The sequence below is a fragment of the Cryptomeria japonica genome, chromosome 10 (genome assembly GCF_030272615.1).
Source record: "Cryptomeria japonica chromosome 10, Sugi_1.0, whole genome shotgun sequence".
NCBI lineage: Eukaryota > Viridiplantae > Streptophyta > Pinopsida > Cupressales > Cupressaceae > Cryptomeria > Cryptomeria japonica.
In genome coordinates, this window is record NC_081414.1 from 556,418,823 (window position 1) to 556,444,170 (window position 25,348).

At 35.7% G+C, this 25,348-nt stretch overlaps 1 protein-coding gene across 5 annotated transcripts in view; it reads left to right on the plus strand.

The window, feature by feature from the left end:
* The window catches only part of LOC131060744 (probable serine/threonine-protein kinase SIS8), a 113,628-nt gene that overhangs the window by 41,318 nt on the left and 46,962 nt on the right, over nt 1-25,348 (plus strand). For all 5 annotated transcript variants that reach the window (XM_057994115.2, XM_057994114.2, XM_057994118.2 and 2 more), the window contains 4 exons: nt 6,002-6,102; nt 23,929-24,007; nt 24,147-24,245; nt 24,475-24,543. In XM_057994115.2, the coding sequence (XP_057850098.2) occupies nt 6,002-6,102; nt 23,929-24,007; nt 24,147-24,245; nt 24,475-24,543 (348 nt within the window). The remainder of the gene's footprint in view (nt 1-6,001; nt 6,103-23,928; nt 24,008-24,146; nt 24,246-24,474; nt 24,544-25,348) is intronic.

The window sequence follows — 25,348 nt, forward strand, 5'->3', positions numbered from 1 at the left end:
TTTGGCTTTTAATTCGTTTTCCCTAATTTTTTTGGTGGGATACATCAATTTCTGGTCGGGAGACTTCGGAGACGGCAGCCAAAAGAACCTTGTGCGTTGAGACATTTCCAGGATGTCTCCAGTAGTACAGACGTGTCTCCATCTCCGAGACATGTCTTAGGGGGTGGGAGATGCAACTTCAGGTTACCACGATTCTCTTTTATCCACTTAGTGAAGTGTAATTGGTTGGCTGCAAAAAAGCAAGAGACCTGGTTTATATCCATTCCAACTTGTGTCTTCTATCACATAAGCAAGATGACTACAAGGAAGGGGCAACATATAGCCCCTGAGCGTACCAACTTGGATGCATCTATTGTAGAGCTTGCTAAAGTCAATATAGATGATGGTGAGTCTCTTACAAGTTATGTACCTAGTGGAAGTGACACTCCATTTGTTTGTGGTTCAAATGATGACCTTGATCTAGATCCCTTTTGTTTAAGATTGAAGACAATTATACAATTTTTTGATTGTATTTATTTCAAATTTTGTAATTGTAATGCTATTCATTTGAATCGTCCTAGACATATATGATATATGACAATATTGAAATTTTGAACTGTCAATTGACATTCATTTTATCACTACCATTGATCAATGATGAAGTATCATAATATCAAATGCATTCACACTTTTTTATATTTTTAAACACACATATATAGCTGTACCGAAACATGCTGTGTGCCCAAGAAATCTTTTGCTGTATCAGCTTACTAGAACCCCGTACTGGTACATGATCCCGTACGAGAACTGGCAACTTAGCAATGAGACAATATTGTCATATCTCCTTCAGAACAGGCTTTGCATGCTATCTTTTCCCTCAGATCTAGAGATTAAGAAGCCCTCAATTCCCAGGTGACTGAGATCTAGGGAAGCACTGTGATCTGTTCAGATATATTTTCATGGAACTCATCATTCTTCTTCTGTCATTTGACTAGAGATTCTTGATCCATTTCGCTGCAAGATTTTGATCTTTAAGAACCAGGCACTGTGAGCATCTCTTAGGCCTACCAGATTGATTGTTTTTTCATTTTCAGAACCCATCTCAGGTAGCCTGAATTTCAAGTGACTAGAAGATTCCACAAACATTGATGCGGATTGTAGAAGGCTGATCAGGCAATTGTCCTCCATCCAAATCATTCTTATATTGTCTCACATTGTTAAACCAAATAGTCGGTGCAGGATTATTGTTGCACCTACTGCAGTTATTTTGGTTTTGGAAACCAAGCCTGTATTATGGCGTTTGTTTTCCACTCAGCATGTAGTGCATGCCTTATTGTGGGCATCAATCACACCCCTTCAGCTGGATTTCTAAAGTAATAATTCAATTGTCGCTAGTAAATCTCATGCTCTTGCTTCTGTAGGCCAGGAAAATGGATCTGAGGATTTTGGCAAGTCTTGCTGCAGGAAGGAGATTTTCACAAACCTGAAAATTTGAAATACTGCTTTAGGTTGATCATTTAAGTATAACAATGTCCTTTTCTCAATTTTATGAAAGACATCATCCTGTATTTCAATTTCATCTAAGGGTGCCCAGTGACCAAATGAAGATACTAGGCGCTATGAATTTTCTTTAGTTTTAACTCAAAACCAGTTGTATTGTATTTGCTATTAACCATGGATTAAAAACTCAGATTCAGCAGGCCAAAATTTTGACTCAGAGTTGGGAATCTGCAAAAACTCAACATATTCAAAAAACACATAAATCAATAAACTTAAAACAATATGCAAAAAATGCTAGCAGGCATAACAAAATAATTTAATTCTTGCACAGCTAGGAAAATCATTGAAAAATTATTCAAATCCACAGCAATAAAACAAAATTGAAAAAAAAAATGGAAAATTTGAAATATTTTTCTTCTACTTGGAGAGTTTCTGTAGAGTACTGGGCAAAAACTCAGCAAAACTTGTTGAGTACTCACCAAAAATTTGGCAGGTGAGTAATTCATTTAGCACTTTTGGCTTGTGAGCATCCATGAGTCTGCAAACAACTTAAAGGTTTTCAAACTATTGTTCAATCTTCTTAAGCCTTAAGTATATATGCTTGGGAAAATACCCCACGTTTCCTTCAGCTTCTGTTGGCACTTTTTAATGATTAGTTTTAGAATCCTTTCACTTTCAATATACTTTGCTTGAAGTATAGTTCTAACTTATAATGTTATGATAAGACATTTGACATGGATAAGTACAGAAGTAGAAATTCTTCATTTCCTTTTTCCTTTTGGTATCTATGGTAGAGAAACTACTTGTACATCACATGGCCAGTAGATTACGATGAAAGTTTCCTTAATTCTCTATACTGCAATAGATGTTTTCAATGGAGAAATGCTTGGAGAAATTTGATAGGTCTGCTATTGTAATATGATGTTATATTTATCTTCTTGTAGGAATTTGTTGATTTAACTTTAAAGCGTAGTTTCAGCACTTAATTGAGAGAACACAATATTAAGAATATGTGAATAAGTCCCAAAAGTACTTTATTGCAATTATCATGTCCACAACTTATTCTACAACTTGCAAACCAACTATAGGCAAGAATGAAGCACACCATAAACTTGAGGAATAATTTATAATTGACAAATATTTAAGAAAGTACATTCATGGTGCTAATGTTTGCTAATCTGCCCTAGCACTAATAATGTAAGATAATTGTATAATATTTCATACAGATTGTCTTAGAGACAAATGTTTCATGTTAGTTTTCATGAGATTAAGTTGCTCTCGGATGCATGTTGTTACACAAAGAACTATTTATATAGATGATGCAAATATACTGTGAGATATAAAGGTTCTTTGTGAAATTTTCAACTAGCAGTATACTTTCTGTACCAAGCATGAGTGACTTTAAAAGTTTGTTTTCTCATAAATAAGAATGCCCATTAAAACTAGTTGACACAATAAATCATGAACTTTATATGACACTTGCAGACAGGATATGAATTTTAAATAGATACATACATTGAGTGTTCTGAAAATAGATCTCTATTATGTAGCAAATGGAGATGCCAAGCATGCTCTTCCTCATTGTCAATCAAATACATTAATGACTCATTCAATACAAGGAGGTCAAACTATTAGTGTCATCTCTGAGACCGATAAAACATTGTCAATAAATATTTTAATAAATGTTATTTCATCTTGAATTTGTGATTAAATGTGCTTCAAAAGTTAAAGCTTTAAACCTGATTACAACTTGTGCAAAAGATTATTGATTTGAAACATTTTTGTGGCCTCATACTGTAATGTCCCAGTTTGGCTAATCCAGGAAATAGGGACAATGACCTTGCAAACTCAATTGCAAGAGATTAATTTCCTTATAATTTTAGGTAATGCTATGAAGTATGAAGGATGCTTCTTATGAGAGCTTTGACTAGATAAATCACTGCTTTTTTTTTTATTATGATCAGTAAATTATGCAAGTTGATTAAGTATAAATACATGTACTGATATTAATCAATATTATGTTTTTTATGTACAATCTGCCAATGTTCTAAGAATCACTGTGGTATGCAGATATAGGGTTTGGCCTTCTCTGAAATGATAATAGAACTATATGCTGATCCTTTTACACTGCTGCGTCTGATATATCGGTTTTAACAATGCAAAATAATTTGTGATGTGTCCGTTATGTCTATATGCCTGAATAATCACATGGTGCTGCTATATCTAATATGACAATCTGTATATGCAACAAAGATGGTGATCTTCGCTTGGGATGATGAAGTTGGTGTCTCTAATCCAAAGAAACGGGACTCGGACTCGGCTCGGGCTCGGCAAGGCCGACTCGGACTCGGACTCGGGACTCGGCATCAGACTTGGCTGGACTCGGGAAAGTGAAAAACTCAAGAAATTTAGAGATTTTTAAAGATTTAAAACTTGTTTCAGACACCCTTTATTGAATACACCTTAAAGACACAATAACATCATTGAAATCGGCTCATTTGATTACATACACAAGTATACATCAATCACATAAGCATAAACGCAAATTGTAGCTGAAGAAAATAACAAACATAGATATATAAATATTGTCAAATGTATACAATATTACAAAACTCATGGAATAAAAAATACGTCATCATATGATCATCATCAAATGTTTCATACAAATACCAAAGGTAAATACAACTGCAAGCCTTTGGCTCAGAGGAGCCTGCACGGCAGCACCCTTCGGCCCCAACCCCTTGCGAAGGCGTCTAAGGTAGGTCCTGAATGATTGGACAGCCATGGCCGCTCCCCATGACACCATGCCATGCTCACCAACATCAGGAACATCCGTGTCACTATCTGCCTCTGAATCTCTAGTTTGTGCTTGTGCTCTCTGCTCCTCCTCTGCCATGGCTACAGTGTCAGCCTCTATATCTACCTAGTCGATCCAATCAGTGTCAGACTCGGAGGTTAAATTTTCCCTACTTCTATTGACGTAGTTTCCCCCCATAATTTTCGATGGGGGTTTGGGGGCAGCGCCCCCAAGGTGGGGTCTTTTTGTCATTTTACTTAAGCTAGGCAGTAGTCGAGTTTGGGGCTCAAGACTTGCCGAGTTTGAGCCAAACTCGCCAACTCGGCGAGTCTGGCGATTTTACTCTCCAGACTCGGACGAGTCCGAGTCCGAGCCCCTAGGACTCGCCGAGCATGACTTGTACTCGGACTCGCCGAGTCCGGGCGAGTTTGGGCGAGTCCCGTTTCTATGGTCTAATCTGAATATGTATTCTTGCAACAATAACGGTATTGACTCTGATGTATATTTTGACGCTTGCAACCAGATTTGACAATAAGACAAGTGCTTGATCTGAGCAAGTCCAAATATGGATAAAGAGATAACAGGTTTCCAATTCGATGATCCTTCAATTGATTTTGATCTGCCTTATATACTTCCTTCTGCCCGTCCATTGAGAGTTGTGTCTTTTCATTAATGGTTCGTGCCTGTTGATTAAAGAGAAGTTTGACTTTAATTATATTTTTTATACTTTCTTACAAGTCAATGCATTAGTTTTATCTAAAATTCACTTATGCAGTGAATAGATGCTGATAACTCTTAAGCTTATTAGGTAATCACATCCATTTGATTAATATAATTCTTTGATCGCTAATAATCCATAAATATTTTATATTCAAATCGCACTTGACTAATGCAAATGCTCTTTCCTTAAATCGATAGTCTTTATGACTAATCGCTGTCATCAGTGATACTCAACGTTAGTCTTATTGTGCCCTCTCATGACATAAGAATTGATCGATGGCATTACCTGTATTATTTGCTGCTTCCATGATTAATCTTCATTGTCTTAGTCGGTGTTGTCAATTGATGATTATTAGTCGATGTCAAAAGTTTGTATTATTGACTATAATCTCCAGTGGTTCCATTACTCTCTTTAATCGATCTGTATATCATAAGAGGATCGATATCTTAAAGATAATCGTTATAGGCACTGGTTTATCATATTTGCTATTTTTTCAACCCACATCTATTCTTCCATGACATCATTTGATGCTAGTTGATATTCTTGGCTCTATCGGTTGATAAACACCCTTTTTATTGGTCTTTCAGATGCAACGATACTTAGTCTTAATTTGTTTGCTGATGTGTATACGGTTCTGAGGATATGTATGGCACGTTAGAGCCTCATCCCGATAAGTATTGTTTGCCTGAGCCTACTGTGATTGCAGGCTGTACACAGAATGATTTGAGAGACTTGTATATATTTGCTTGTCTGATTGATGCTCAGGTTGTTTCATACTTGGTATCTTTTAACTGTTATATATTACTCTCTAGCTATCATCAATGACACATGAGACTTCTTCATGTATGATCTTTTGATTCCTTATTGCAATTTCATCTCTCCAGAGACTTCACAAAATTGAGATACTTGGTTGGCATAATGTGAAAAGGATGGGGACATAACACATACATAGATCAATGCAAATGATATTTGGCTTTTGATAATTTGATTATTTTTTTGTTCAGGTACGAATTATGAAAAGGCTTCGGCATCCCAATGTTGTTCTCTTTATGGGTGCGATTACTCGTGCTCCAAATCTGTCAATAGTAACAGAGTTCCTTCCAAGGTAAAATAACACTTCTTCTATGCACAAAAGTACTTTGATGATACATTGATTAAATATTTAAAAAAATGCTTGAATCTTGTCTGATTAATATTCAAACAATAAAATTTCTTTCTGTGAGAAGCCTAGAACTGAGTTAGTTTCAAATATAGCTCAAATATTAGTACAGCTTTTATGCAGATGAATATTTTCAGTTATATTACATAAATATAGAAAATGGTTATATTCAATGCTTATTATTGTTACTATTTCTCTGACTATCATATCTGTGAATAGCCAGTTAAGTATTGAATTAGAATTTTGAACGGAGTGCTGTTTAAAATTTGGGACTGTCTTCTGTATAATTGTTTAACAGCATGGGTCTATTTCTTATAACTTCTTGGTCAATGTAGAGGGAATGGGAAGATACAACCTACAAAAGTGGAATTGAATCTGCCAATGCTAAACTACAATAGATTATAATATTTCAATAACTGGTGTAAGTTGTTGGTCCATAATTTGAAGCTTCAGAAAGCTCAAGTAGAAAGCTGTATTTTCTCAAAGGCAGCTATATATTTGCCCCCTTTGAAATTCTACTTTGCTGCTTCTCTTTTGTAATTTGAAACTGTGTTTCTCACACAGCCGTGCATTGTGCATGTACCTGAGATCATAGTCTCTTATAAAAAAGCTGCAAGATAACTGCTAGCAATGCATGCAAGGAAAGTTAAGAATGTCATGAATGTTCATAAAGCATATATTGTACCATGGGTTGAACTGTGTGTAATCTTGCATTGTACCAGTTAAAGGATAACTACAATTTATGTAGTTAACAAATTTAAAAAATGCAGGGATGGCTGATAAATTAGGGAACAGAGATACGGCTGATGGCTGATCAAAACATGCATAAGTATGATTAGCTGATTTTTGGGTAGAGTTCTGCTCATTTTCAACCATGGTTTAAGGTAGCAATTTAATGATAAAAATAACATATTGGTACTCTAATCTTAAAACTCCAAGTTCAGTCTCTGAAAGAAATTTCTTAAGTACTGTTACATATGGTTCCTTGAAGCAAAAGGTGGAATATTGTTATTCTAGTCTTAAAACTCCCAAGTTCAGTTCCAGAAAGAAATTTATTAACATATTGTTACTTTAATTTTAAAATTCTGAATTCAGTCTCAGAAAGAAATTTCTTGAGTACTGTTACATGTTGTTCCTTAAAGCAACAAATGTGTGTACACATTTGTACATTTTTCCAGTATGCCAAATTTTTTGTTTGCAATAATGAATGCATCCTTTTGAAATCATCTTTATTGTTTTCTCTTCTGTACTCTGAAGAGCTTGCTCTTATATCCTAAAAAAATAGGAATTGCATGCACCATCAATGGCAGCTTTGATGAGAAAATATACTATAGTTAGAATTTAGAAATTTAACTATTGTATTTATTATTTTCCATATGCAAGTGGGAAGGTAGGCTCTAATGACAGTACTGAGCACATGTTTTGTACATTCTGTGAACTTTCCTCTAATATAGAAAAATGGTGGGTAGATAGAAATAAATCAAAAGTAGATATGCAATAGGTAGATAGCAATAAATTAGAAGTAGTTGGAAATTTGGAATTTTTGTAAAAGGTGGAAGAGATGAATTTAATATAGGTGCACAGTGGGAACAACTGTAAAGAATAGATACAAATGAATTAATGCGGGTGAACAAGTTGAAAGATACAAATAAATGAAAAGTAAAACTGGGAACATTAATGTAATCATAAGACTCTGGTTCAATAATGCTTGCTCGATGATATAACTTGATAATGCTAGGATGTACTCATGAACTTGCTAGATGCCTAAATGCATTAGAAATGATGCCTTTATATAGGGTTCACAAGGTATTTCCTACTTTAGGCTGACTTCCAATGGTGATATCAAAATATTGAGGATCACAAATGGTGGGAACTGACACACACACATTTGATTTTGGGCCCTTTTTGGAGGGACTAGGGCACCTAGAAAAGGGGCAGAGAAAGATAGTTGCAGAGTAGAAGGTCCCAGGATATAGGATCTGGTCACCAAATGAACTTGGATGTGATAGGGCCACAAATAGGCTTAAAATGAGCTATGAGAGAGAACACTAAGAAAGGGTCCAAAAAGGAGTGTGAAATTGTAAAGGGTTACAATTTATGACACTACTCTTTCTATAATACATTGTATTAGTTTTACTATTTTAATTTAGTCATACAAATAAAATATTAAAAATAAATTTAGAATTATATAATTATTAATATTGTAAGTTGCCGATTCTGGTATGGGGTCAGAGACGGGAACATGGTTTTGGTACGTCAATACGACAATTTTTTTCTCTTGGGTACAATACGTTTGGGTACGGCTGTTTTATATATATTGTTTTGTGATCATTAGAGCTTTGTTCCAATTGTGTACTAGAACCATGGTGGTCCTATGGTTGGGCCAATATAAATAAGATTCATATAGGATTCTGGGTAAAGCTTTGTGATCATCATATGCAACTGTGAGCATTCAAAAAATAAATAGGGAAACAATAAAATTCATTATATAGGAAATTGTAACAACTTTTTAAAACAAACCATAACGTTAGATGAGAGGGAGGGAGGGAGGGGATTTATGATAGAGGCCACTTCAATTCTACATGTTCAAACAATAATCACATATTGATATATCTAGACAAAGGAATTATTTTCTCTATAAACACCTCAAATTATCAAATACTATAGAATTGGGTTTTTATGACCCCATCACACAAGCCAAAATAAGGAAACCTCTTTTCTTAGTGCAAGTTGACAAGGACCAAAGATTGGATATAAGCTTATTTCATTGATCATAACTAAAATGATTGTTCATGGAGTGCAGCCTACCCTTATAATATTATCCAATCTATCCAAGCAGGATTTCTGTTTTTTGTTTTATTGTCTGTTATTTTTTTTGTTTCTAAGTGAATAAGGGGAATGTTTGGCTGTTCTTGGGCCCAATTGAGGGGCATTTCCTACCCACAAGCTCCATTTTTGAGACATTTCCTATTGAAATCTGATTATAGGCATCTCAATTGCTACTTCATTTTGTTAAAGAATTTTAAAGGACAAAAATGACAATCAATAGCAATTCAAATTAGTCGACTTACCTTAAACTTTTGGTGAAACAACAAACTGTCAAGTCAAATCCGCAGGAATTCTAGTCAACACAAAAGACTGCAGCCACAGATATTGTCAACACAACATATTTTTTATCAAACAACAATCTTGGCTCAAATACCAATAAATAAGATCAATGTAACACTTGGGATCTTTTGGGAGTGCTTGAGAGCACCTTAGGAGTGCCTTGGGAGCGTCCTTGCCACCCTGGGTTCTCTGTGGGTTTTCTGTACGTGTACCCACAGAGAACCCAGGTGGCTGGGATGCTACCAAGGTGCTCCACTTCCAGCTCTCGGAGCGTTTCGGAACACTCATGGGCCTAGTTTTTGAAGAATTCGATACTACAGTTAATTTAATTATTCTATTTAATAAATTATATAACATACTTTATTATAATTTTTTGTAATTCTATATGCAATACATATTTTGTAATTCTATATTCAATATATAGCATTTGAATAACTATTATTATATTATAGAATACTATCCGTTCTATAATAAATACTTTGAAATACAACTTAATAGTGTTTATATTAAATATCAAATAAATATTTAATATTGGATACAGAGTTAATAATGTTTTTTAATGTTAATGATTGCTCCAGTTTCGACTATGTTACCTGTTTTTATGCTTTACCTGGTTTAGAGTTGCAGTTTGCAAGGCAAGAAAATGGCATGAATCATATCTATGTTTAATAAATACATTGAATATATGTTAAAAAATGAACTTGTATTGTTGTTGACCTTCAGTCGCTTGCAAATAGATAAAATGCATCTTTGGTTTTGCTGCAAAATTGGAAAAAATCCTCTTCCTTTGCATCCCATGCAAGGAAAAAAAAAGAGGAAAATCATCAAATAGGTTCACAAAATGCTTCATTATAGGTCTTTTTTTAGTAGTCAATCCTATGCTTGGAAATACTCTAGAAATGGTTTGGAAATGCCACATCATTGCTTGAATTCTGTGGTGTCATGTCCCCATCCTTAACCTAATAATCAGGTTCATAAACATATCAATAATAAACAGATTATCATACACATTCATATTAATATTACATTGTCGCTGATATAAGGATTGCATCATGAATTCTGTGACATTGTAGGGATCAGTCACATACATCCATGTCAAGCAGCTGTTCGCTATTAAGACAATCACCATGAAGATATACTGACATTATAAGAACCAATCGATCATAAAGCATCAACTTGATAATACTCGATATTCAACGACAACATTACCAGTGTCTGCTCTGCCATAACTCAGTATCATGTTAAGTATCGACCAGAACTAGAGAAGACTGATAATCAAGTATTGATAGCCCATGGAGATGTAACGATTATCTCTGTCACATCAAGCATTATATGATACAGATCGGTGATCGATCAAGGCATATATGGTGAGGGGAAATAATGACATTGTTAATGAACAACGATTATGTTGATATCAATTGTGGACAATATTGATGATGGATAGAGATTCTCTTTAACAAGGATGATGTAATATACAAACCGAATATGATTACAAGTAGATCGATTAAATCATCCAAGCAAGACATACTCTCAATAAGATTATTCAAACATCCTGACAAATATTGGACAAGTAGCGATTAATGCCAAACATTGATCTTAATCATGGAAGACGGCATCCTGTAGAAATTACAACTATTAATCAATAATCAAGAATATTGATTATGATAAGTGGTAGCAATTACACCAGTAATACAATTGATCATTGTTACAAGATTGATGTTAAGCATCGCTGATGACGGGCTGATCATAAAGACAACAGTTAGGCTAATCAGTATCATTTATGTTTAAACCCGACTTGTTAAGAAGAAGGACAATTAGTTGGAGTCGTGTCCTGTCTAACATGAAGAGGTGCAATCCTTTGCAAATATAAGAAGGCAATTGATCTCATTTGGGAGGGCATCGATTAGAGCTGGAAGAGCAAATCGATCAAGGACCGATCGGGAATCAGAAATTATTAAGGAAAGTCTGCATTAACATTGGCATTTGGCATTTTATGCAGCAGTCCATTTCTGAACACAATTGTGGTATGCATTATGGTTCATAAGTGTAAGATGCTAATTTAGGTAATATAAATAAGATGAATGATAAATAAATATAATTATCCATTATATGGAGTAATAATTAATATAAGTATATTATATATGCATATTTATAGACCCGAGTTCTTAACCAGTTTTGATTCTTTCCCTAAGGAAGGGTGTGGTGCTGTTAGGGAGAGGTGGAGCAAAACCATCTCAGAAATAGATGAGCCCCAAGGGTGAGTGGATTGATGATCCGGAAATCTGGGCTGTAGTATGATCCCCAAGGGTGAATGAATTGATGATCCTGAAATCTGGGCTGTATTATGAGCCCCAAGGGTGAATGGATTGACGTTCCTGAAATCTGGGCTGCATTATGGAGATGGTGTCATCGTGCCCTAGACAACCAAATTCCCCAACCAGGGTTAGGAATTAGAAGGGATTAAGGTTAGGGCTTGAATATGGACAGTATCAAGTTATACTATGAGCAACCCTAGTTATTTAATATGTAATTAATGTAACTTAGTAAGTGGTAATGTATGTTGCCCTTTGGGAATTGACAGCCTATTAATAGGGGACATTACATGTGGGTATAGGGTGTAAATGATGTTCAATTTACATTCAATATGCAAGTTATAATTCTATTATCTAATTTTGTATTATTAATTTCTTATTGTATATATCTAACTATCTTCTTGCTTGTGGCAGATGAGAGGAGCATTTTATATTTTCTATGTCCTATCTCAAGAATGCCACTTACTATAAGTATATGACAAAGGAGGCACAGTCAAGCAATGCCTTGATCGGTCATGACCGATCAAGACATTACTTGATCGTACCTTTTTGTTTATACTAACAAAAGCATGTTACGGTAAAAGCCAATCGGTGATTATAACCGAAGTTCATCGGTGTATTAACCCAACGCTAACAACCGATAGTATATTGGTGGCTGTCAATGCTAACAGCCAATAGTGATCGGTGTGTTAGCCTTGACAACCGATAACTATCGGTGTAGACTAACACACCGATAACTATCGGTGACTAATACATTGCCACCCGATATGCATTCCGATATACCTTATATGCAACCCGATATATATTATATGCACTCCGATATAATATTATATGTAACCCGATATAATATATATTCAATTCGGTATATATTAATCGGTGTCATCATTATTTATGTTTAATTGATATTCATCTAAATATGTTTAATTGATATTCATCTAAATATAGGATCTATTAGGTAGATAAACATGAGGAAGATACATAGTGTGATTATCAATAGATTGCCCATATGCAAATATAGAATGGCTATCAAGGATGAATTAATTGCTTGATGGTTTTATCATAGTTATCGATATGATAAATGATTGAATGAGAGACTTCATTTATCTCTCATTCAATCATTTATCTTACCGAAGCTATTATGCATCAACACTCCCTCTTAGCTAGGTAAGATGAATGTAGACAATATATTCAAGCATCATAATTTAATTGATAGTGATCATTTTAGTCATTCATGGGAATCATACCATCTAATCATTTGGTATGTAGTGTCACCTAAACATGTGATACTGAAGTTCATCACATCAATCTTACGATTGATAGGATATCACCTAAGCATGTGATATCAGTATTGCCTACACGCAATACTTAAGGATAATCATATGAGAAAGATTAATTTCTCACCTTATCCTAGTTGTGATAAGTGCACTAACACTTTATACAAATGTTTTATCACAACACAATCATGGCACATCCATGACATACCAGAGATCCAACATGATAACTTGTTTGGACATTATAAGATCGTCACCTTATAATGTCCTGTAAAGCGGAAAAATCGAACCCTAGTTGTTCTCCCCTCCCCAACTCCAAGGAGAGAGAAGGGAGAGTCACTAGGGTTGATGGTTTTCACTTAGGAGAGACTTTACATTCAAAAGAGGGGTTGAAACCCACAAGATCCAATCCCACACAATGCAAGATTGGATTCTAAATGAGTTTCAAGGGTTGTGATAGCAAGGATACCCTCTTTTGTAAAGAATGTAGATAGAATGATTGAACTAAGACTGCATGTAAAGTAGGAAAGATTCGCTTATAAACAGAGATAGGGATATGGGATGAAGCTGCGGACCTGGAATTCGAAGTAAAATGTCGAGACGGTGCTGTTCTGCAAATTTGAGCGAAAGTTGACGGGACGATGGCGCCCGGCGTGCACACGGTCCTCCGAAAAATCCGCGAAACGAAGGTGGATCTGCTCGTCTCTGCACAAGGATTCCAGATCTTTAATTACAGCTGCGTACCTGCAACCTACACACAGAAAAGAGAGGACGATTGGGGGGTTAGGGATGAGGGGTTTGCCTTTAGGTCAAACCCCGGTTTTGGAATTAACCAAGAAATGAGAATGTTGTAAATGTAAATGTTTGCAATGTAAACAAGTACTGATACCTTGTTGTAAGAATGTTTGTATTCTTACATGCGAAGGTGTAATGTATGTAGTATGTTGTATGTTGTATGTGATCTCCTCTTCAATGGTTGAATCCTTGTCTTGAATGCAACACTTAGCCTTGAATGGAGACCTAGAATGCTCAATTGCTTGAAGGAATGCTTGAATGCTTGAATGTTTGAATGTTTGAATGTCGCTTTCGCCTCTTGTTTTTGCTTATTTCCTTCCTCTCTTCCTAGGAGAGGAAAAGTAGTTTATATACTTGTCAATTAGGGTTGATAGACTGATTTTTCCGACCTTAGGCCGACCAGGAAACATTATTTCCCGAATTGCAAACTTAAAGACCCGATGCCCAAAAGAGACCGGGCCCAAAATAGGGCCAGGGACTAGGGCGCTGGACGCCATGGTCCCACCTCCCGGGACAGCAGGGTGCAAGGAGGGATCATGCCAAGGTGCAGAAAAGTGCAGTTTTTGGTGTCACAAGCAGGTTTCGGGGTCTCCATTCAGGTTCAATGTTGCGCCGCCATCGTGAAGACCCAAATGCAGTCGAAATTGCAAGTGTCACAATTTTAGGACGCTACATGTCCCCATACAAGTGTTCACTATCTTGAGAGATCGTCACCTCTTAGATGTGAACCCAGGGGATAGAATCCATAAATTTGTCCTAACATGACAAAGAGGTTTACACATTAAACATCTTATAGGTATGCAAATATAGATTACAAAGCAATTTACCTTTCTGTCATACCTAAACCTTTTCTGAAGTGATCAACTTTCACTCTAGAAAGGGGTTTGGTTAGAATGTCTGCAGTTTGATCTCCTGTACAAACATATTCCAGTTGGATTGCATTCCTATCTACCATATCTCGCACATAGTGGTATGGAATCTCAATATGCTTGGATCTGTCATGAAACACTGGGTTTACTGAAAGTTTTATGCAACTCTGATTGTCACAGTGTATAACAATGGGTTCCATAGGTTCTCCAAACAATCCCACAAGCAACTTCCTAAGCCATACTGCCTCTCGGACAACCATAGAAGCTGCAATGTATTCTGCCTCGGTGGAACTTTGAGCTACAGAAGACTGCTTCCTGCTGATCCAAGATATCATAGCTAAACCTAGACTGAAGCAACACCCTGAAGTGCTTTTCTTGTTTGTTACACTTCCAACCCAATCTGAATCTGTAAATCCAAGTAAGTCTATCTCAACCTTCTTGTATTTGAGACCAAGTTTTAGAGTACCTTGTAGGTACCTCATAATGTGCTTCACTGCAACCAGGTGTATCTCCTTTGGTTCACACATAAACTGACTTAGGGCATTGATTGCATAACAGATATCTGATCTTGTATTTACCAGATACATCAGGGACCCAATCAGCTGTCTGTATTGAGTAGAATCAGTGGGTTGTGCCTCTGTCGCTACTTCTTTAAATTTATGTAAGTTGGTTTCCATAGGGGATGTCATGGGTCTACAATTTAGCATTCTGAATCTCTTCAAAATATCCAAAGTGTACTTTCCTTGGTTTAGCATAATGTTGTTAGAATTCTGCCATACTTCTAATCCTAGGAAGTAATGAAGGAGTCCTAAGTCCTTCATATCAAATTCTTTAGATAGATCATTCTTGCATTGTTTTATGAGTTGATCACTTCCTGTGATTAATAAGTCATCAACATATAAGATCAATATTAGCATATCATCTTTATTTCTTTTGTAGTAGAGATTATGGTCTGCATCATTTTTCGAAAAACCTAGTCCTGAGAGATAGGTGTCTATTCTTTCATACCATGCCCTAGGAGCTTGTTTGAGCCCATAGAGAGCTTTCTTGAGTCTACACACATGAGACTCTGTGTCATGAATTTCAAAGGCTTTAGGTTGCTCTAGGTAGACTTCTTCTGAGATCTCACCATTTAGAAAAGCTGTCTTAACATCCATTTGGTGTACCTTCCATCCCTTTGCTGCTGCAATGGCTAATACAACTCTTATTGAGGTATACCTAGCAACAGGTGCAAAGGTTTCTTCATAATCTATTCCTTCCCTTTGTGAGAAGCCTCTAGCTACAAATCTGGCCTTGTGTTTTTCAATATTGCCGTCTGCAGCATGTTTGATTTTGAACAACCATTAGATGAAACCACAGATTTCTTGGTTGGTCTAGGAACAATCTCCCAAACATCGTTCTTCATAATGGATTGATACTCTTCAGACATTGCATCCTTCCATACTTGATGTTGAAGTGCATCTGATACATTGCTTGGTTCAACTTTAGAGAGGTCATTCATAAGGGCAACATAGCTGGTAAATTTATTAGGCCTTTTGCTTTCTCTGAAGGTTCCTAAGGGAGCAGCAAACTTCTGAGCTTCTTCTACAGTTATGGTGGCCCATAGTGGTCTTTTCTTGAGGTTTTCTCTAGGTGGACTTAAAGTTTCACTCATAGTTTCCTTAGGATTCTCCCTCTGAAGCTCAAGAGTAGGATCTCTATCTAAGCCGGGGTTAGGAATATGGACTTCAGGATCTAGAGAGCTTTGGGCTCTTTTGAAGGCTAAGTTTTCTTCAAAGATCATGACCCTACTTAGTTCAATGTTCTTTTGGCCGGGTATATATATTCTGTAGGCTTTGGAGGTTTCACTATATCCTACAAAGATTCCTCTCTTTCTAGAGGGTTCTAATTTTAATCTTTTCTCCTTAGGTACATGAATATACACCGGCATCCAAAAATCCTAAGGTGGCTTATATCTGGTTTTGATTTTGTAAAGACTTCTTCAGGGGTCTTGTCTTCAAGATGAGAGTGAGGACATCTGTTTTGAATGTAAACTGTAGTACTGGTTGCTTCTGCCCAAAGATTGATATTTAGATTCTGATCAAGAATCATAGCTTTGGCAGCTTCAACGATTGTCCTATTTTTCCTTTCTGCTATCCCATTTTGTTGAGGGTTGTAAGGTATTGTTAACTCCCTCTTAATCCCTGAATTTTTACAAAACTCTTTAAATAATTTTGATGTGTATTCCCCCCCATTATCAGTTCTAAGGGTTTTAATTTTGTTTCTTGAGTAGTTTTCTGTTAATGATTTGAATTCTTTAAACCTATTAAGGATCTCTTCTGATTCTTTGCATTTCAGAAAGTAGATCCAGGTTTTCCTAGAGTAGTCATCGACAAATATCACATAATACAAAAATCCTCCCAATGAATTTACAGACATAGGTCCACATACATCAGAATGATTTAACTCTAAGACTTTACTTGTTTTCCTAGTACTACTCTGAAAAGCACCCTTAGTATTTTTGCCTAGGGCACATCTTGTGCATGCCCCTGAATGATATTGCTTTAGCTTAGGTAGACTTGTGACAAGGTATCCCATTGATGATAAAGCTCTAAAATTTAGGTGGCCTAGTCTTCTATGCCAGATTTCATTGGCATCTGTAGTTTCATGAATTAGGGCTAAGTTGGGCTCTGTGCATAGCTCATATAGGTAGCCTTGTCTTTGACCAATTGTACTAGCTTTCATGATAGATGAGTTCTTTGGCCAAGCCAACACTTTGTTGTCCATGAATGTTACTCCGTATCCATTGTCCTCCAGTGTTGATATTGAGACAAGATTCCTCTTAATCCTTGGAACATATAGCACTCCTTCAAGCTGTAATGATACACTTGACTTCAGTTTGATGGTGCAATTTCCAACTCCTTTGACAGGGTGTGTGGAGTCATCTCCGATGGTTACCTCTTCATCATTTTCCTCTCTCATAAAGTCTAGTACTTCTCTGAATCCTGTGATGTGTCTAGATGAGCCACTGTCGATTACCCAGGAGTTCACATTGTTTGATGTTTGATGTGTGAGGGATGAATAGAGCTCATACTTCTTGGAGTTCTCTTCCCTTTTCGATTTTCTTGATTTGGCAAATGTGGCTTGTTTAGCTCTTTCTGGACATTTGGCAACATAGTGCCCAAATTTGTCACATTTGTAACATTGAATTTGGGAGAGGTCCTTTTTGAAAGAGTTCTTGCCATGATGACTCTTTCTCTTCCTGAATTGCTTCTTCTTGCCCTTTCTGTCTGAGTTCGTAGTTAGAACTTGAAGATCTTCATCTATATTCTTTTGTTTGATTCCTTTCTTATTTTGCCTTGATTCCTCTTGGAGACAGTCAGCCTTTAGTCTATCGAATTTTGGAAAGTTGTCCCTTGCACTGATGCCTTGGACAAACGTTTCCTAGATACTAGGCAACCCATCTAAAGCAATGAGGGTTAATTCTTTGCTTTGGATCTCATATCCAAGGGTTGCTAGTTCATCCCTTAAATTAGATATCCGCATGAAGTAGGCGTTGACTGATTCTTCTTTCATCATGGTTATATGATTTATCTCTCTTTTTAGAGCCAAGGTTCTGCTGGCATTGGATATCTCAAAAGCGTCTTCAAGTGCTTTGAACATGTTGAAAGCTGATTCGTGTTTCTTTATAATGGGCATAATATTGTTCCTTACCCCATCAACTATTATTTTGATAGCCTTATCATTTCCTTCTCTCCAAATTGCTTGATCAGGTTCAGTCTCAGGTTCTTTGGATTCAGTCTTTACAAATGATTCAACTTTGTTATCTTTTAGTATCATTTGAATTCTGAATTTCCATGCGGAGAAATCGTCACCTCTTGCAAGTCTGTCTTCAAATCTGATAGCGCTAGCCATTGATAGGATTGTGATGTTGAATATATACTTGATTTGAATTTTACGTAAAATTGGACAGCCTCAGGTTCGATTTAACTATAGCTCTGATACCATGTAAATGATGTTCAATTTATATTCAATATGCAAGTTATAATTCTATTATCTAATTTTGTATTATTAATTTCTTATTGTATATATCTAACTATCTTCTTGCTTGTGGCAGATGAGAGGAGCATTTTATATTTTCTGTGTCCTATCTCAAGAATGCCACTTACTATAAGTATATGACAAAGGAGGCACGGTCAAGCAATGCCTTGATCGGTCATGACCGATCAAGACATTACTTGATCGTACCTTTTTGTTTATACTAACAAAAGCATGTTACGGTAAATGCCAATCGTTGATTATAACCGAAGTTCATCGGTGTATTAACCCAACGCTAACAACCGATAGTATATTGGTGGCTGTCAATGCTAAGAGCCGATAGTTATCGGTGTGTTAGCCTTGACAACCGATAACTATCGGTGTAGACTAACACACCGATAACTATCGGTGACTAATACATTGCCACCCGATATGCATTCCGATATACCTTATATGCAACCCAATATATATTATATGCACTCCGATATAATATTATATGTAACCCGATATAATATATATTCAATTCGGTATATATTAATCGGTGTCATCATTATTTATGTTTAATTGATATTCATCTAAATACAGGATTCATTAGATAGATAAACATGAGGAAGATACATAGTGTGATTTGTTATTTTAAACCCTAGGTATATTAATCAGATTCATATATTTGATTATGCCCTAGGTTGTAATCAGATTTGCAGTATTTTAGTAAACCAACATAGATTAATTGTGCCCTAGATTGTATTCAGATTTACAGTATTTAATAAGCCAACATAAATCAGAAATGGAACAGCAGACAACCAAGCAGACCCTGGGAAAACCTCCAAGGAGGAAAAACCCAGCATGAAAGACCCATAGGTCAGATTATATATTCTCCTCTAAACATAAGTACAATACTTAGCTTGATTCTGATCTGCACATATCAGATCTGTTCCTTGCATACTTCAAAGGCTTGCATCAAGATCCACTATGTCCTCTTGGACAATTTGGCACCAAGCTGAATAAGTTCTCAATCTTCCTTAAGTTCGCACCCTTCTTAAGACTTCACACAGCAGAGCTAAATCGCCTTGTATATTATCGAACTTGATTGATTATTGACTTGCAAATTTTCATTTACTTATATGCATCATTTATTCTTTCAAATGTAAGTTGGCCTCCTTGGATTTTGGCGCCAATGTTAAATGGCATGTGTTTTTGGCATAGCGTGGCATTGAATAGGGTCACGTCACCCTAGGATAGGACCTGGTCCTAAAATGGGGTTTGGATGTTGCCTTAAGGCAATCCGAACCCCTATATCCCTAGTTACAATTAACATGATTATCAATAGATCGCCCATATGCAAATATAGAATGGCTATCAAGGATGAATTAATTGCTTGATGGTTTTATCATAGTTATCGATATGATAAATGATTGAATGAGAGACTTCATTTATCTCTCATTCAATCATTTATCTTACCGAAGCTATTATGCATTAACACAGGGAGCTTTTGATGAATTCATTTTGGTGCCAAAAAAATAAAACCTTGGATGAATCTACAAGCATTTCGGTTTGGAAATCGATTCTGGGACATTTTGTACTCGAAATCACTAGGGAAGTATGCTGATTCATCAACATAGGTCATTTAGTTATGAGTGCATTAGGAAAGATTTTGGCATTAGTTTTGGAAAGGCAAGACACCTTGTAGGTTGTACGGATTTATCTTTAATCTTACAGTGAGAGATCTTCTATGAACTGAAAAGATGAGAATGAAATGAGGGCGAGCATGAACTGAAGATTGAGCTTTTGATCAGATAGTCTATGGGGTCAAATTTCAGCTTTTAAGAATTTAGAACTTGAACAGTCAAGACCATCCTAGATGATCTGGTAGTTGACAAAACTTTAACATTATGAGAAGGAAATGCAATAAGCTTTGTGGTCATAGGGGAACAATTACCCACTATTGAGCTTTGATTGAATGGTCATTGACTTTAAGGATGTCAAAAGATAAGGAGCTCTGACTGTTATTATCAACAAATCAATGGTTGAAAAAGCTGTTAATATTCAATGGTATACAGTGGAAACTTATCCTTTGTTTTACTAAAGCTTTAAGGGCAATATTAAATCAAGGTCCTCAGTTTTTAGAGAGATTCAATGGCTAGTGTTGTTGGTTTGAAGTTTTGGAGTTCCAAATGATTGAGAAAGTGCCAACTGCTGTATTGATTTTGAATCAATGATTGTGATTACTTTTTGAGCCCAACCTCTGCAAAAATATGAATCTTATAGAAAATGGTTGCTGCCTGTTGACCCTACAGGAACAATATCTCGACTCTACCATGTAATTAGGGAAGCCATGAGTGGCTGTGGCCCCTTGACCTTGCAGTGTTTGGCTGAGATATCATGCCTTGAATTTATCTTCCTTTGAACTGCCAATATAAAAACATTTTTTCCTTGAAAGATCACAATGAACACCCAAGTTATTGCCTTTTTCTCGTGAATTCTGTGAATATTTGCACCTTATATTTTTTTGAAATTCGTTTTGTATTTGAACTTTCAACTTTCCAATGACTTCCAAAAACATTTTGTCTACTATCCTCCATTTTCTCATCCTTGTAGAACCTCCCAACATATTGCTGAAACATGTTGAATCATACCAAAATCTTTGCATATAACCCAACAATAAGCAATGCCTTTGGTTGACCACTTTTTTCAGCCTTTTATGCCCTCATGATTTTTTCCCAACATTGATTAAGACAATCATTTACTGTTAGAGACCAAAACTTCAATGGACCATTAACTAAACTCTACGACAAATCTATGCTTTGTAACTTTTGAAGAAGAACTATGAATGAGAATGACCAGACATGACCTATCATGATGAAAAGTTTTGGTGGGTGCTGTCTTAAGTGACAACATCAACATTGAAGGTGTTACAAGGTCTTCTTTATACGAATATGTCCACCATATAAGGATGAGTGGCCTTTCTTTGCACAAAAGTTGGCTAAAATTCACACAAAAATTTGGCATTTTCTTTTGCAATGACAAAGCAACTTCAAGACACTCCATGACCTACATTGAGTAAGTTCATAAACAAAGTCTATAGGAGAAAGCATCAGAAATTGAAGCCCATTATATGCAGTCCTTACACCATACTTCAAGCAATTGGATCTAATGCCATTTAACTCAATCTTTAAGCTCAGCTTGACATCCATGGTGTGGTCATTTGAGCGAGCTTAAGCTCTGTTAACCAATACATTGGTAGGAAGTTCCTATCACTCATCTTGAGGCTTCCATTCCCCAATTTTCAACAACCTTTGGCTCAAGATGCTTTGCTCAATGTTTGGATTCGCATCAATCATGAGGCACAGAACACTACATACATTATTGGCCAAAAAGGAACTCTATCAAGACAGGCCAAATAGTTTTTGAGACAATTTTTCCAAAGAAAATTTGAAATCTTATGTCAAAATCGGGAACAACTTCCTTTAAGTAGGGAGGAAATGACTAGGACATCTGTTATAATTGGTAATTCAGCTATTGATATTTATCATATCCATATGCAAGTGGGTAGATAGAAATAAATCTAAAGTACGAATGTAATGGCTAGATAGCAATGAAGTAAAAGTAGTTGGAACAGCTGTAAAAAGTAGATATGAATGATTTAAATGTAGGTGGACAGTGGAACAACTGTAAGGTTAGATATGAATGAATTCAAAATATGTGGACAGCTGGAGAGATAGGAACAAATAGGAAGTGGGATAACTGGTTTGTAAGATATTTATCCCATAAATGTAATCTTGTTCGATATAATTAACTCAGAAATAAACTAAAAAATAGAGTCATATCAAACTTAATTTAGAGTTTAAAGAAAAAGAATGCAAGCAAACAATTGCTGTTTCATTGTCTGTAGAAACCTGGAAGGCCATTCATTCCTTAAATTTTCCACAACCGAAGGAACACATGGTTTCGCACAGATGATTTTGTGAAACATGTAATTTCTTACAATTTGATTTAAAAGCTGTATTTTCTGTAAGTGAATATTTTAATAGATTTCTAAATCAAGGCACATATAAGGATTCATCTGACTTGATTCATCAATTCACAATTAGGAAGTCTTTTGATAGCATGGTGTGATAACAACTAGTTGGCTCTATATTCTGAAGGATGTAGACATTGACATCATGGTTTAAAAACTTTACCAGTCTCGCAGAGTCCCAATCTGAGTTTTTCTGCCCCAGTTTGGCTGAGCCACCGGGTCTAACAGAAACTTGCAGTCTCATAACCCTGCTGATTTTTGAAGATTTGTGAGTCTAGGTGAAATAAAAAAAACAGTGCTTCAAACAATACTTTTCAAATCATATATAAACTTGCTTAAAAATATGTAAAATTTCATTAAAACACATGTTTAACCTTTCATTGGTTGATCAGCCGATATCTCTAATCCTTATTGTTTGGTACAAATGACAAAACATCAACCTTATCATGACACATTCAATGATAGAAACGCTTGTTACATTTTGACAGCTTTTGTTTTATTCATGTTAGCAATAGTATGCATATAGTTATTTGTTCGCATTAGTTTTATTTTTTTCTATGACTAAAATTGCAATTTTCTTTTTGTTTAATATGTTAATTTTTTTTTAAATTTCTATTTTGCATGTCATGATGAGTATGTTTTGCAGAGTTGGACTCTGAGTCCAAAATGGGCCTGCTGAGTCCAAGAGTCAAAACTATAGTTGATATAGATTTTTAATTCAAATGAGGAAGAACTGAAAATATCATTTTGTTTTATTTGGAATGTAAGAACTGGTTATGGGCACTCTACACGTATATTAATTGTTCCATGGACACATTCATGTATGTTAAGTACGGCATGGACAGCTTGCAATGCTTCTTGGTATTGCACTCTCTCTATGGTGATTGATTGATTGCCGGGTTCATTATTACAAAAGTAACCCATAAAGAAACATGGCTCTGCTCATGGGGCTTAAGGATTGAGTTGGTTGAAGTTTGAGATCAACACAGGCGAGACCTCCCAAAATAGATGACTAGCAGACACACTTGCTAGTAAGGGGGACTTTAACAGAAAGACATATATGTTCACATGTAGATTCAGAATTCAACTTTTAACCTAATCATTTATATAGTAAGTCCAAATGCTCCAAAGATGCTATCCTTGTTTCTTTCTACTGGAATCAAAGACGAGAGTTTGACTCTGGAAAGAGAGTAATGGGTTTTACACTTAAAAGATGCATACCATTAAGATAGCAACTTTGCATTTCAAGGTTGTGGGTAGCTAGGTGGAAAAGACACAAGATGCATTGTAGGCTGTATTTTAGTGGTGTTGCATTCTTTGGAGAATCGAGAAATGGTAAACATATGGTCCTTCATAAACATGGGATTGATATTGTCTTGCAGGGGGAGTCTGTATAGACTGATTCATCGTCCAAATAACCAGTTGGATGAGAAGAAGCGGCTGAGGATGGCACTGGATGTTGTAAGTTTTTATTTAAATATCCTCTTGCCTATAGTCAACTGAGCTTTGTTTTGAGCATTCTTTTAAACAATTGAAAACTGGATTGTCCTTCAGTAGTTAAGCTTTGTATATGTATTCTTATCTTTGTTGATATTTGCAGGCCAAAGGAATGAACTATCTTCATAGCAGTACTCCAGTAATTGTACATCGTGATTTAAAATCTCCAAATCTACTTGTGGACAAGAATTGGGTTGTGAAGGTGACAGCAGTAATTCATTTGTAAATATTAGTTTAGTATTTAAAATGTTTAGGATATTATATGAATGTAAAGTAACTGTTATTATAGTATTTTGTATATGAATATTTTGATAGCATGTAAAGTCTTTAGGAGGATATATTGATGCAAAACTATGATTCTTTGGCGTAGAAATTTTTGGCTGAGATTTATTTTCCTGATATTAACTAATGCTTTGTTATGTTGGCTTCAGGTTTGTGATTTTGGATTGTCACGAATGAAGCATAATACATTTCTTTCATCCAAATCAACTGCTGGAACGGTAATATTTAGATTCTGTTCCTCGAATCAAATGACCAAAATGTGTCAAACAATTAGGATAATTTTAATTGATAGTTGCATTGAGGCTACAATTTAGTGTACAAATTTTCGTTGAATAATTTTGTGGGAAGAAACGTTTTAGAAGTAGAAGATATAACATATATTACATGGATACATATTTTTAATATCCAATTCAATTGTTATGTAGTCTCGATGGTTAATCTGGAAAGTCAATGTCTCCTTTGTGAAAGTGTTAATGTTGATTTCTACCTCTTTGTTGTTAATACCTAAAGTCAAGCTTAAGTTGTGGATTTTGTTTGTTTTAACTTTTACCATTAGCCTGTTCTATTAGGGCTTGTCTTTTATGTTTGTGTGGGCCAACTTAAACCACCTGCAACCAGGAAAAATGTGGTTTGAACTTTGGAGAATGCAATCAAGGTTTTGATCGCATCGTAGCTTTTGTTAATTTAGAGATATGCTTAATACACACTAAATTTACTGCAAACTAATAAAAAGTTTGAACTGTTTTTTAAATACATAGGTAGAATATTCAAGAGATTCCCCTCTTAGAAATCTGAAGCTTCATCAGGGCTAGAATATGGATAGGTTTCTGCATAGTAGAGAAATATGCCTAATTGAGGAAAATCTAATGTTACTGGTTCATCTGAAGACTGAAAACCTAGCTGGATATGGATCCAATGTGAACCCGGTCTGGATTAGGAAATGATCTGCCTTTTGGGCCGTCCAGGATTCTCAAAAATGCCTGTGAGTTCATCCAGCATGACCATGACAAATTTCAACGCCTT